The 15,239-nt window shown below is 36.3% G+C and overlaps 2 protein-coding genes across 6 annotated transcripts; both read left to right on the top strand.

Moving 5' to 3' along the window:
- Positions 1 to 21: 21 nt before the first annotated feature.
- LOC127117652 (reactive Intermediate Deaminase A, chloroplastic) lies at positions 22 to 1,997 on the top strand. Its single transcript, XM_051047738.1, has 6 exons — positions 22 to 302; positions 429 to 550; positions 864 to 908; positions 1,275 to 1,348; positions 1,441 to 1,490; positions 1,648 to 1,997. The coding sequence occupies exons 1-6, from the start codon at positions 149 to 151 to the stop codon at positions 1,740 to 1,742; spliced, it is 540 nt and encodes a 179-aa protein (XP_050903695.1). The 5' UTR covers positions 22 to 148; the 3' UTR covers positions 1,743 to 1,997.
- A 9,363-nt stretch (positions 1,998 to 11,360) lies between these two features.
- Positions 11,361 to 14,816, top strand: LOC127117651 (OVARIAN TUMOR DOMAIN-containing deubiquitinating enzyme 2). Of its 5 annotated transcripts, none has more exons than XM_051047735.1 (9): positions 11,361 to 11,449; positions 11,776 to 11,874; positions 12,091 to 12,136; positions 13,197 to 13,305; positions 13,511 to 13,602; positions 13,702 to 13,764; positions 13,934 to 14,052; positions 14,167 to 14,242; positions 14,475 to 14,816. In XM_051047735.1, the coding sequence occupies exons 2-9, from the start codon at positions 11,810 to 11,812 to the stop codon at positions 14,529 to 14,531; spliced, it is 627 nt and encodes a 208-aa protein (XP_050903692.1). In that variant the 5' UTR covers positions 11,361 to 11,449; positions 11,776 to 11,809; the 3' UTR covers positions 14,532 to 14,816. The 5 variants fall into 5 exon arrangements, with proteins under 5 accessions (XP_050903692.1, XP_050903690.1, XP_050903694.1 ...); XM_051047733.1 differs by lacking the exon at positions 11,361 to 11,449 and adding an exon at positions 11,466 to 11,620; XM_051047737.1 differs by lacking the exon at positions 11,361 to 11,449 and adding an exon at positions 11,469 to 11,616.
- The last annotated feature ends 423 nt before the right edge of the window (positions 14,817 to 15,239 follow it).

The following is a 15,239-nucleotide window of genomic DNA, read 5'->3' as shown; positions in this document are numbered from 1 at the left end:
CGAAGGGTACCCTAGTACTCATCTTTAATACAACAAAATGATATTTAAGAAAAAAATCGGTCAAACAAATAATTAAAGAAAAAAGAAAAGAAAAGAAGAAGAAAATAAGAGTCTCATAGAGTTAGACTGTTCAGCAAGAGACTGAAAAATGACGTCGTTTTGTGGTGCGACGTGCTTCCAGATTCCGGTGATCAACGGCGGCGTACTACGCAACCGCGCTTCATTGACCGGCGGCGCATCCTTCTGCAATACATCGAAGCGCTCTTTGTCGTTCACATGCTTGAGCGTTTCTTCTGATGCCAGTAAGTATCCACCATTTCCTCTTGAATGCTTCTTCCACAAAACCCTAGAAATTCACATTTTGAAACCAATACAAAATTTGTTATAGTGTTAATTGTTTCGTGTTTGTTGGCTTTGATTGATTGTAGGAATAGGAGTTAAGGAAGCTGTTGAAACGGAAAAAGCACCTGCAGCATTGGGACCATATTCCCAAGCAAACAAAGTTAACAATCTTCTTTTTGTGTCTGGTGTTCTTGGCCTTGTTCCTGAGGTTCGCTTTCTAGCACTATCTTTGTAATACATAAGAGAAAGTTTTTGTTAGATTCATTGAAAAAACTATGTATCTGGTCTATAGTTAATCTAGATACATTGCTTATTAAATGAATCTAAAATGTAAATTTTTTCTTATGATAAGTATCGGAGGGAGTATAACTAAATGCAGTCATATGTCTCGGTGGTGTCAGACACTAACACGAATCAGACACCGGACATGGCTTTTTATCAAAACTGTCGGTGCTATACTGGCACGTTGATAGTCATTGCGAACTTGAAGGAAGTTAATTTGTTTTTGCTCTTTAATGCAGACGGGAAAGTTCGTCTCTGATAATGTTGATGATCAAACCGAACAGGTATAGCGAAATCAGAGATCTGTCATTGCATTGCGAAGTTTAATTTTATGATATATAATCGATTGTCTTTTTCTTTTCTTGATTCGTTGTGATTGTAATTGTAATTTGTTGTCTTTCACATGGCTTAGTGGATCATTTTGAGTTTTGATGTTGAATGTGAGTTTGTCTCAGTATCTACGATTATTCATCGATTATTTTAGTTTTGTAACTTTGATCTTCGGTTATGGTTTATTTTAGTTTTGTAACTTTGAGGATTTTTTCCAATACCGAATATGATGATCATTGATCTCGTGTCGTGTGCATATCTTTTTTATTTCATTAGTTGATGTTATGTGCACTTATTGTGTTAATTTTTCTGCATTGCAGCTTCTCAAAAACATGGGGGAAATCCTTAAAGCAGGTGGTGCAAGCTACTCATCAGTTGTTAAAACAACGATTCTGTACGAACTCGTCTCCCTTCTATAATTGAGTTTTCATCGAGCCTTGGCGACAAATGCAAGATAACTGGTTTTCGAACATTTATTTCCTGCAGGTTAGCTGACTTGAAGGACTTTAAGACAGTCAATGAGATTTATGCTAAATGTAAATTCTTCTGTCATCACAATCTTCATGTTTTCTTGACACAATTTACATTCTAACAATAGATTTATCTGCACATCTATTTCTTTATTTTTCACCAATGCCTTGAGTAATTTTGAATTTCTGTTTAATATATCTGTTTTTCTTCCGACGGATTCAGATTTCCCTGCACCTTTCCCCGCTCGTGCGACTTATCAAGTAGCTGCATTGCCATTGGACGCCAAGATTGAAATCGAGTGCATTGCAACACTCTAAGCGCTAATTTCAGTAGTATATCTATTTAGCTTCTTCAGCAAACACAGGTCAATAATACTGCAGGAGGGACATGTAGTTTAGTATTTTTACTTTAGTTTGTTTGCCATGGATGCTGAAGCTATAGTTTTGCATTACATAAGGTTGCCATGAATAAAGTTGAAACATTGTTTGTTTCAAATAAGATCAGTTCTAATATATGTATCTTTATGTTGGTCAAAACATGCATGATTTAACAAGATGGTTGGTTTCGGCAAACGGGAAATTTTATAGGACCTTAGAGTAGTGGTTTAAAATATAATTTAATTTAAACTGTTTTTACTTATGATGAGTCTATTTTAAATAATATATCATTTGTACAACATGAAAAATCATCATATAATAACATTTGTGAACTTTAAAAAAAATGTTGCATGTTATTCAAAAAATAAACATGTTATCAATTTTTTATACTAAAAAAATGTTAAAAGGGGGACAAATTGTTATGAATTTGAAATTGGAGGACCAACTCCATAAATAAGATAAATTATGGGAACCAAAACTGTTGATAAATCTTAATGATAATATTTCTAAATTTCTTTAATTAACTTTAACTTTTTACTCGGATACTAATGTTTCAAATTTTGTGTATTTATTCTTTTTACAAGCAAAATGGATAGAATTCAACCCGAACAAAGAGAAACAGGTGGATAGAATTTTCCTCTTCCTGCAAACACAACAGACATGCTAGATTGGAGTTCTCACACAAAATAATGAATTTTGCTAAGTTGTTTCGAAAGCGACACATTTATGTGACATATTTTTGATGCTCCCAAATGCTGCGACACATGTGCTATAACAAAGATATTATTTGGATTTATCACCACTCAAACCAAAACCATAAATGTTATCATAACAATGACACACTACAAAAATTTTATGGATTATAACATGTTCAAACATATTTCATGCCGGAATAGATAAATAACAACCTCACATATATCATGAAAGACCTAATAATATATAACATGCTGATACTCAAAGAACATATTTCAAGTATAGAAGAAGAATTGCATAAAGTCACTATAAGTATATAAATTGAAATACATCAATTGAAATTTTTGGGAGTGAACATTCATGAAATATTTCATACATCAAACATATCAAACATTTAGGACATAGACAACATGCTAAAATAAAAGGCTTACTTTTAAAGAGAGAAAATGGAACAATATTATCTCACGTATGAATTGATGAAGGATGCACTCGTATGTGATTGAAATTCCAAGAAAAGTTAGAGCAAAAGTATATAAAGTGCATGTAACAAATAATATTTAGGCAAGATTTGAGATATCAAGTATGCCCAATTCCATTCGAATGTTGAAAAAAGGTTCAGTCGCAAGAGGTTTTGTAAAGATATCCGCAAGTTGATTTTTGCTATCAACATGCTCAAGTACAACATCTTCTTTTTCAACATGACCATGTAGGAAGTGGTGACGTATCTCAATATTTTTAGTGCGAGAGTGTAACACCGTATTTTTGGTTAGATTAATAGCGCTAGTGTCGTCGCACATAATAGGAATACGTTGTAGTTTAATATCAAAATAAAGTAGTTGTTGCTTGAGCCACAATATTTGAGCACAACAACTATCGACTATGACGTATTCCGCCTCGGGCAGTTGACAAAACAACAAAAACATGTTTCTTGCTACACCAACTTGCTAAGGAGTTTGAAAACATGTGGCAAGTTCCACTAGTACTTTTCCTATCTGATTTGCAACCGACAAAATCGGAATCGATATAACCAACCAAATTAAAATCGCTTCCCTTAGAATGCCAAAACCCATACTTAGATATACCATGAAGGTATCTAAGGATGTGATTTACGGTTTTTAAATGCGATTCCTTAGGAGCCGATTGATGTTGAGCGCACATACACACGCTAAACATAATGTCTGACCTAGATGCGGTAAGATATAGAAGAGATCAAATACTTCTTGATATCAACATCCTTACCATTTTCATCTTTTTCAAAGTTTCCATTTGTGGACATTGAAGTGTCAATTTATTTTGCATCTTTCATTCCAAATTTCTTTAGCAAATCGTTGCAATGTTTTGTTTGACACACAAAAGTCCTTTCGTTGAGTTGCTTGATTTAAAGACCGAGAAAGTAGTTCAACTCCCCCATGAGACTCATCTCAAACTCATCATGCATTAACTTAGAAAACTCCTTGAATAATTGCATGTTAGTGGAACCAAATATTATATCATCAACATAAACTTGAACTAGAAGAATATGTTTTCCTTAAAGTTTAATGAAAAGTGTAGTATCTACCTTCCCTCTAGAGTATCCTTGATAGATTAAGAACTTACTAAGTCGCTCATACCAAGCTCTAGAGGCTTGTTTGAGACCATACAAAGCTCATTTTAGTTTATAAACATGATTAGGATACTCATGATTTTCAAAACTGGGAGGTTGTGAAACATACACTTCCTCATTAATATATCCATTAAGGAAAGCACTTTTCACGTCCATTTGAAATAATTTGGAATTTTGGAGCAAGCATAAATATTAATAATATAGAATACATGTGAAGATATTAAAATGAGGTCATTATAAACATATAAATTGAAACACACCATGGTTATCAATTGAAATTTTTGGAAATGAACACTCATAACATGTATCATACACAAATTATATCATATACCTTTGAAGAATAAACAGGTAAAAGAAAGGACTTACTTACAAAGCGAAAATTGAAACGATATTATCTCACCATACAAATGGCGGAGGATGCACATGCATTTCACAAGGAACTCTCGAATGAAAGTTGGAACATGTGCAAAACGTGTCACAAAATATTTTGACATCAATGTTCTTATCACTTTTCTCTTTGTCAAAATACCCGATAGTGTGATTTGCAATGTACCCAAGAAAGTTATTAATTTGATGATCATCCTTTTTTGTTGGACTTTCATTCTTGTATTTCTCATGATAGTTATCTTACTCCTCGTCAAGTTTCATCATCTTAGGTTGGTCAATCCCCTATTCGATGTCCTTGAGTATGTCTTTTGAAGATACACATGCATCATGAAACGAATTACCTTTCCCAACATTTCTCGGATATGAAGCATTAAAAGTAATCTACACATCTTTTACTGATTAATGAACACTAGTTGTTGTCTTCCTTGGTCACACAACCCTTATTTCTTGCCATAAGTTCAATGAAATAGGGATATGTCACATGGCATATGTCTTGAGCATCCACAAACGAGAATCCATATTCTCTTCATAGAGCCAAGACATTTATCTTGCAAGATCAACAAAAATACTAGGTACTCAATCTTCATTGGGTCCTTAAGGGTTAGTGAAACCTTTGTTGCATTTAGACAGCCATTGAAAAACATATTTAGGCACAAGAAATCTCATAAATTTGCATTTTGCAATGGTATGACCTTTCTTGCAACAAAAGTGACAAGATAAATTGTGATGAGATGTACTTTTGCTATTTAAATCCTTTTGAACATATTTATACCTTTTATATGAAGGGTTCAAAGACCATTTAAACTTTGATGGATTAATAGAAAATGTAACCTTTGATTGTGATGCCTTGTCCAATTTATCTTTAAGAGTATTTACCTCTTTTTTCCAAATATGACAAGTTTCACAACCGAACCATGAAGGTTCTTCATCCTCATTCTTATCTTTTTGAATATATACCATAAATTTCTTAAGAGCTTCCATGTTCTTTTCGGTTTCTAAAACTTTAGCTTCTAAATGTGAAAAAATTCTTTTGTTTGAAGCTAACTTTTTAAAAGCGTCTACGGCTTCTCTATGTAGATTTTCAAAAGGCTTTTGTAATTGAGAATAAGACAATTTATTAATAGATTCAAGTTTAGAATGACTTATATTCTTCTTCTTCTTTTTGTTGGCCACAAAGTAAAGCTTGACCGATTTGTCACTTGAACTTGAGCTTTCATCACTTGAAGAATCACTTTCACTCTCCCAAGCAACATAGACTCTTATAGACTTGCTAGTTTTCTTGTGATGGCCTTTCTATTTGTCTTTCTTGATCAATGGACAATCTGACCTATAATGACTGACTTTTCCACGACTGTAACATGAACCTTTATGTTTACCTTTCTTATTATCATCTTCCTTTGAGGAGTTCGATAGCCTTCTAAAGTTGATTAAGTTCTTGTCGGAGTGCTTGAATCCATTTTTCAAAAACACATTTTTCCAAACCACGCAATTCACCCCCTATTGTGTGAAGTCTCAAGTCTAATAAGGACCATGTCAGCGATGAGAGATTTGTATTCTTCTTGGTTATTGCTGGATTTGAATTCAAACTTCAGTGCTTGTTCAATCAGTATGTCTCCAGAAACTTCTAAGACTATTTCAAAGCCTCCCCCCTTTATGTTTGAGGAACCATCGACCAATAATGTTGACTCTAAGGGCCTCTCCTCATTTACCAGCGAACTAAATTATGCCAAAATAACGTGCCATAGCTTATGACTTGATGCTTCCTCAAAGGTCATTTTAGAGCTTCAAATTGAAGCTCTAATGGGGATCATAACTTAGAACCTCAACCTTTCTCTCACTCATTGTCGCAAAGTTTAAGAAGAAGAAGAGGAAAAGTGAAGCACATAAGAAGAGAGATAAGTACATGAGTCGAAGCTTCATCACCTTCACTCCATCCTTGCCGGAGCCACCGTGTCAGATGTGTTATGGCTTCCATCATTGCATCAATCAAAGTTACCAGGTTGAAGAGCACACTTCAGAGAATCGTGGCCCTCAATCAATTGCTGGAATCCTTGCACCATTGCCATTTAATTTCACCTAAAAGCTTCAGGGTTCATCACTTTCAAGCTTCGATCTAAACAAACGAGGAGGTTCCAGGGTTTTTCAGGGCCATTTTTCAACTCAGGGTGAGAAGAGGATTGAGATGATGTAATTGTTGGTTATTTCTGGGTTCTCCGCCGCCGCGGGGAGGCGATGCCGGTGCGGAGGAGACGGTGAGGATTTGTAAGAAGGGCATGCGCACATTTCTGAACCTCCCCCTTCTATTTTTACGTGTTTGTGAGTCTTTAGGCTTGGGACCTTACTGTTTCACCATTCACACACCTCCCAAATCCATGCACCTCCAGGCTTGGCTGATGTGAAGCAATAGGCTTGTAACTTGGGCCTACGCCCTATTTTACTTCGGCAAACACCTTTTCTCATCACACACCCCATTGGCCCAATTTCTTTATATTTATTTTTATTTTTATTTTAATCATTCTATTTGATTATTATTATTATTTTGTTTTGCTAATATTGTAATTTTGATATTAATTTTTCTATCTTATTTTATTTCATGATTTGATTCTTTATCTTTTAAAGTCTTGTTTAAATCTTTTTTAGGTCATTTTTATTCAAAAAAATTATTGCTTTGGTTTTGGTTTAACTTGATCACTTGGATGATAAGGTCTTTCATATTTCAAATTATTGATAGATGGACTTGAGGTAGATTCAACCTTATTTGATTTTAAAATGTTGATAGATGATCATGAATCATCTTCAACACTTTGCATCAATAATAAGTTATCCCTTGATGTGTCATATTTTGAGTCATTTGACTTATGCATAGATTTATCCCTATGCGATTACCTTAGCTTTTCTCTTCATCCATCTAATTCTTTGTTTTAAACCATTGTGTTGCATGTTTCAGGAGATTAATTTTGTGTTAATTCTCTAACATGTCTGACACATAGGTTGTTATTGACCGACCTCAGATAAGTATGGCTTCTACATAAGCCTACCTAAAATAGCACTAACAGTTACCATTATTGACTTACCGACTTTACTTTCTTGTTATTTTCTTTTATGCCTTTACTTTAAGTCATTTACTTTTATGTAATTTACCCTTATGCATTTACTTTTATGCTCCTAACTCCTAACATCTTAGCTTATTGCACTTGATTTCTTTCCATTTCATCTGATTTTTGTTAAGACACTCTTAATAAAATCAAAACATAATAAAAGACTTAAAGGACTGGATCACTTTGCCATGTGCTTGACCTGGAGTTTTGGATTATGGGCCTTGGACTTCGGACTTAGACCATTTGCTTAACCTGGAGTAACATTTTTCCAAACCATACAATTCACCCCCCCCCCCCCCCCTTGTGTGAATTCTCAAGTCCAACAAGGACCATGTTAGTGATGACAGATTTGTATTCTGCTTGATTATTGCTGGCTTTGAATTCAAACTTCAGTGCTTGTTCAATCAGTATGTCGCCAGTCACTTCCAAGACTATTTCAAAGCCACTCCCATTTACGTTTGAGGCATCATCGACCGACAATGTTGACTCTAAGGGCCTTTCCTCATTTACTGGCGAGCTAAATTATGCCAAAATAATGTTCCATAGCTTAGGACTTGATGCTTCCTCTTGGTACATATTGGATGTCATATTTTGAGAGTTCCACTACCCAAGAAACCATTATTTCTATAAAAATTGGGTTCTTCAGGACTTGTCGAACATGATAGTTGGTTTTCATGAGAACTTTATGACCTTGGAAATAGGGTCGAAGCTTTCTCGTCGGGATGACAACGGCCAGAGCTAGCTTCTCAATCTTCTGATAACATGTTTCGGTGCCTTTAAATACTTTGCTTACAAAATACACGAGTCATTCTTCCTTATCTGTCACTCGGATGAGTATTAAGCTCATCCCCGAATTTGTGACTGAAAGATAAAGGACCAATGGCGATCCTTCCCCCGGGAAAGTGAGTTTGGGAGGAGACGCGAGGAAGATTTTAATTTTCGAGAAATCATCCTTGCATTCTCTGGTCCACTCGAACCACTCTTTCTTCTTTATGGTGACGAAGAAAAGGAAAGCCTAGCCACCCGCATAAGAGAGGAAACAGAATCGGGCGACAATGTGACCTGTAAGCTATTGAAATTATTTGACATTGTTGGGGTTTCTCATGTTGATGAAGGTCTGACATTTGTCTACATTTTATTCAATGCCTCTCTTTGTTAGAATGAACCCAAGGAACTTTCTCGCTTGTACCCCAAAAGTTCACTTGGCTGGATTTAGACGCATGTTATACTTCCTGATTGATTGTAGGATATCTTCCAAGTCCGTAGCATTATTATGCCCTTCGGTAGTTTTCACTATCATGTCATAAACATAGACCTCCAGATCCCGCTCTATATGGTGGGAGAACATGTTGTCCATGAGTCCCTGGAAAGTGGCTCCATAATTCTTTCGGCTGAAAGGCATGGCATTATGGTAGTAATAGTTACCATGATTCAACATAAACATCGTCTTGGGCACGTCCAGGGGATCCATTATGATCTATTGGTACCCTGAGTAGGCACTCATAAAGCTCAAAGTATGATATCTCGAGGAACCATCGATCAGGTGGTCAATATTTGACAGGGGATATGAGTCCTTAGGGAAAGTCGTGTTGATATCGGTGAAGTCCACATACATGCACCACTTGTTTGCCACTTTCCTCACAAGCACTACATTGGCTAACCGGGTTGGATATTTTGTCTCTGTGATGAACCTGATGCTTGATAGCTTGCCTACTTCTTCGTTTGATGGTGGCTCACTTCTCCTCACTAACTTTTTGCTTTCTCTGTTCCACTGGCTTGGTAGAATGGTATATGGTGAGGCGATGGCACACCACTCTGGTGTCTATTACTGGAATGTATGAGGGAGCCCATGCGAAAAAGTCGATGTTTCTATAAAGTTGATCGAATAACTTGCTATATTCTTCTTCGATAAGCGAGGTGCCTATCTTCGTCACCTGGTGGGAGGAAGGACCTATTTGGGCTTCCTTTAGGTCCTCCATGGGCGTGGTCCTTTCATTGTCTACACCTAGTCTAGGATCCCAAAAATTAGTGTCTTCATTAAGAGCTTCATGGGGGTTCCCACAAGGGCGAGCTCTTCCTTTTCCATCGACAGACTGTTATGGTAACATTCTTGGGTGGTTTGTTGGTTTCCCCGAGTTGTCCTGACTCGCCCATTAGGTAGAAGGTACTTCAGAACACAATACCAGGTGGAAATAATCGCCTGAGTGGTCTTCCAAGAATGATGTTATAGGGCGACAAAATATCCACTATGAGGTAGTTTACTTCAATCTCTTTGGATTATGATGATACGTTGTAGGTTGTTTCCTACTTCTTCGTTGATGGTGGATATTTTATTTTGTCTATGTGATGAACTTAGTGCTTGATAGCTTGCCTACTTCTTCGTTGATGGTGGCTCTCTTCTCCTCGCCAACTTTTTGCTTTCTCTGTGCCACTGGCTTAGTAGAATGGTTGATGGAGAGGCGATGACACATCACTCTGGTGTCTATTCCTAGCATGTTTGAGGGAGCTCAGGCGAACAAGTCAATGTTTCTAATGAGTTGATCGAATAACTTGCGCTCTTCTTCTTTGATAAGTGAGGTGCCTATCTTCGTCACCTAATGGGATGAATGACCTATTTGGGATTCCTTTAGGTCCTCTATGAGCGTGAGCCTCTCATTGTCTATGCCCAGTCTAGGATCCCAACAATTAGTGTCATCATCAAGCGCTTCATGATGGGGGGGGGGGGGGGGGGATGCCCACAAGGGCGACCTCTTCCTTTTCCATCGACAGATTGTTATGGTAACATTCTTGGATGGTTTGCTGGTTTCCCCGAGTTGTCCTGACTCACCCATCAGGTATAAGGTACTTCATAACACAATACCAGGTGGAAATAATCGCCAGAGTGATCAACCAAGAATGATGTTATAGGGCGACAAAATATCCACTTGGATTATGATGATACATTGCATGTTGTTTCCAGGACTACATGAACCCTTACTTGCATGTGTTCGCTTGACAAACCTACTAAAGATCCATAGAACACCTTGATGTTATTGGGATCGAGCTGGAGTTTTTGGAAAGAATCTCATAATAGGATGCCAGGTGAACTTCCAGAGTCTATCAAGATTCGTTTGATATCATAGTTGTCGTGTTGCACAGTGATGACCATGAGGTTCTTATCATGAAGGAGGATTTTAATGTCGTTGCTACTAGAAAAATGATATTGGCCCCTGGCTCTTCTTGGTCACCTTCGGGGAGTTCTAGGGATATTCAGTTCATGATCAATGACATGTTTCCTCCGGGAGGAGCTAGAGCCTTCCTCCGTTGGTGAAGCTTCCAATTATGGTGTTAACCACGAGGTTTTAAGCTTTGTTGGTCATCTTTAAAGAAAGGTGGTGAGAATGGTAATGACGAAGGTGTGGTCCATGTTAGTTCTAGTGGACCCTGTAGTCGATACCACTATACTTGTAAAAAAAGTACAACATGCAAGGTATTTATAGAGGTGTTGACTCTGACTTCTGACTTCCTAGGAAGATTTGGATTTAACTGTTGATTCTGAATTCTCTCTAACCGATGAATGTTTTTCTCGCGTTTCACATGACTGAGCGAGTTGGAAGCACCTCAGACGAACCGATCCTTAATGGCGATTGGTTAGTAGGTCCCTTACAAATATATCACTAATTATTAAATAAATTATAATTATAAAATTTAATATATCCATAAAATCTATTTAAAAAATAAATTATAAATTATATATATTAAAAACCCTAAATTCCTGAGGAAAAAATTGCTATATTCCAAAAGTGACCGAAACATAAATTATCAAGTACATATATCCAGAATGATGTTAAGAGGCAGGAATAAAGTAAACTTAATCTCTTCCAACGGTAAGTAAAGTAACCTTCAAATTAATTAATTAATTGTAACACGCACAAAAGCACTTTCATTTCAAAAATCCTAGTTTTAAAGATTAGATTCTCATTCTATTATATTCTTTTCTTCCGCCTCAAGAACATTAGATCTACTCTTCTCATTCCTGCTTTTCCAATTGAAGTTGGGTACCGGTTACAATTCTTACCTTGATTATTTTTTCTATTGAATTCTAGGTTTTGAGTTTGTAATTGATTACAAAATTTGATTATTTTAGGAAGATGTTTTATCAAGTTTCATTTGATGTTTGAAGTAGGGTTGAGTTTGTGATTGATTTTTGCAGGTGCTAGCTTGGTAGCTTTTCAGCAATCTACATCATGGATGGTGTTGTTGTGAGAAGGGTCATTCCTTCTGATAACAGTTGTCTCTTTAATGCTGTTGGGTAAGTTAGTGCGCACACCGGACACGACACACGACACTATCGGCGATAATTTAAGATAATGATAATGATTTAATGTGATTTTTATGTGTCGGAGTCGTGTTGGTGTCGGACACTTGGACGTGTTAGGACGCGTCTTTCAACCTAAAGATTAAATTGTTTACAAATGATTCCACTTGGTAATTTTTTCCTCTATTTTGTTATGTTTGTTTGATTCAGATATGTTATGGATCGTGACCGAACTAAAGCTGCTGAGTTGAGACAGGTAATTGTTGTTTCTTTTTTGTGTTTTAAGTTTGCTATGAATATGCAAAGTGCATTGCAGATACAGGTTTATCATATTGCTTCATTTCAATGTTCAATGCATGTTGTGTCAATTTGGTTGTTTTTTTTAGTAGAAAACCAGATATAGGCTATTCTATTCATTTTGTAACCTTCAATTTCTGGCTTGTTAATGTGTTAACTGAACAGTTCAATGTTATATCCAACATAGCTCAATGTATTTGGCCTTGCATATCAGCTTGCCTGTTTCCATTTGAATTAGCTTCTGAAACAAAAATTCATTACAGAAAATTTGTATTTGTTGTTTCTGGGGATGTAAACCACCATCAAATTCAAGTTAGGTAGCTCTGAAATAGAGGAGGACTTCAGGAATTTTATGTGACACAAAGGTACCGCTCAAGTTGAGTGGAAAATTTTATCGGACTGCGGTAAAAAATGCTATGTTGTACAAGACAAAATGTTGGGCGGTTAAGAATCAACACGAGAATAAAGTGTGGCAAAGATGAGGATGTTGCGTTGGATGTGTGTTAAGAGTTAAGACTAGACATGATAAGATAAAAAATGACAATATTATAGTGTTGGGTAACACCTATAGTTGAAGAGATGGTAGAAAATAGATTTAGTTGGTTTGAGCATGTATAGATAGAAGACATGTAGATTATGTGGAAATTAGAGTATATCAGATGAAGAGGAGTTACACAAAGGTAGAGAAGGACCTAAAAAAACTATAAGAGAAGTTATTAAGAAAGATCGCCATATTTTGGCATCAACCCGTCATAAATTTCTAACTATCATCATCAAGCCCCGTGCGATTGCACAGATTGCTGTTAGTAAATTGCAAAATACTTGCAACTAAAAGAGTCATGAAATCATGTATTTTCTTTTTGGTATATGAAATTACATTGTCTATCATTTAAGACTTGCCAGTGAAGCGGAGCTTTTACACCATTGTATTGCCTAATATATATGTTCACTTCGGTGTTATCAACATCATTTATTCACATATTGTGACTTAACATTTTGTTACATTTTACATGCTAAAGGTTATAGCTGCAACGGTAGCAAGTGACCCCGAGAAATATTCTGAAGCATTTCTTGGGAAGCCAAATTCAGAGTATTGTAACTGGATTCTTGACCCAGAGAAATGGGGAGGTTAGTTTACATGTCTACCGAATCCTTGCTGTTTTAAATTATAAAAACTTTTATAGGCAAGATTCATTAATTTTGTCGGTCCGGGTTTGTGGTTGATGATCATAAAATAAGTATCAATGGGCGGTTTAAATCTTCAGTAAAGCAATATTAGTTTTTCATTAGTTTGGAGTTTGATGTGCTAATGGAGCTATATTCTGTTCTGCAGGTGCAATTGAACTCTCAATATTAGCAGATTATTATGGACGCGAAATTGCAGCATACGATATCCAGACAACACGGTGTGATTTGTACGGTCAGGTTAGACATTTTGCCGCAGTTCTATGTGCTCTCACCACGTTTCGTCAACCCTTGTAACTGAACCTTTCCGTCTACTTTTTTGGCTAATACTTTTCACAGGCAGGTAACTATTCTGAAAGGGTGATGCTCATATATGATGGTCTCCACTACGATGCTTTAGCTGTATGTAATATCATACACCAGAAATTACTATCCGTCTATTGATTCTCCTTTCCGCCTCGCACATTTTTATTCTGGTTTGAGAAGTGAATTACTGCTACGCTAAACAAACAAAATTAAGTTTCGTAGGTATTTTCAGTTTTTATGTTGCCTAATGATGTGTATGTGTCAGATGTCTCCCATTGAAGATGCTCCCGAGGATTTTGATCAGACCATATTCGCTATACAAAATTCCAGAAGCATTGGACCTGTTGAACAGCTTGCGCTAAATTTTATTAAAGACCAACATAGGTATAGTCTTCAATTATTATTTGAATCTTTATCATCATGTTGAGTTGCATCTCCGAATTATTTATGCTTCTAGTGTCCCTTACCTGTGCTAATGCTACGGATGCTCATTCTCAGGAAACGGAAATTCACCGACACTGCCAACTTCACTCTGCGCTGTGGGGTATGCCAAATTGGAGTTATTGGTCAGAAGGTCATTCCTCAGTACCTGATTCTTTGTTTTATTTATTATATAAGCGTGAATCATCAATTCAGTTCTGAAATTACTAAGAGATTTCAAGATACTCTCTTAAAACTTGCAAATCCTTCTGTCACGTTGCTACTTCTGCAACTAAATTTGTGATTCACTCGTTATATATGTTACTTACATGTCTTGGTTCTTTTGTTTCTGATTTGAGTTCTGACTTCTGTGCGAATGTATTCAGGAGGCAGCGGAGCATGCTCAAGCAACCGGTCATGTTAATTTTCAAGAGTATAGATGATACACCGTGAGAGTGAGGCATTAACTTGTATGTGTAGTCTCAGTTGATTCGAATGAGTGTCAATGTTGTTTAAAGCTGTATTGCATATCTTTGATTTTGTATTTTATATTTGAACTGAATAAATCATTGGAATTGTTGTGGCAAGTTGTGTTGTACAAATAATCGCAGTTCCTTACAATCGAAAAAGTTCTTCACTACAAGTTCATGATCTTAGGACCATGTCTTGTACTGTTGCTGTGTACTTAAGCACACCAGACATATGAACAAAATAGAACATTAGTATCATTTTTTTCTTCTTCATGTGTTTAGTTTTTTTGCCATAATCAGTGTCTTTCCCTAGTTTCTAGTCTTCCTACTATATAGAAACATAATGGACGGTGTTGCCCTATATTTAGGGATTATGCCATGAATTCAAACTGATTGATAGAAGTAATCAATATATGTTTTAACTCCCCTCTCAATCAAACTGATGGTGACATTGTCTTAGGGTCGAGCATGCAGGACAGTATTGGAAGCTAGTGAATTGGCACTTTGATTGTCACACCATAGAACATGCTTTCATGCTTTCTGAGAACTGGAAGCTTTAATTCTTTTAGAAGTGATCTTATCCAAGCTAATTCAGTAACCAGGTCAGCTAGTGATCTATATTTTGACTTCGTGCTAGGTTTGGACACCACCTTTTGTTTTCCTAAAGACCAAGAAGTCAGA

This window comes from Lathyrus oleraceus, chromosome 2 (genome assembly GCF_024323335.1).
Source record: "Lathyrus oleraceus cultivar Zhongwan6 chromosome 2, CAAS_Psat_ZW6_1.0, whole genome shotgun sequence".
In the NCBI taxonomy this organism is placed as follows: domain Eukaryota; kingdom Viridiplantae; phylum Streptophyta; class Magnoliopsida; order Fabales; family Fabaceae; genus Lathyrus; species Lathyrus oleraceus.
This window is presented reverse-complemented; position numbering and strand designations above follow the sequence as displayed.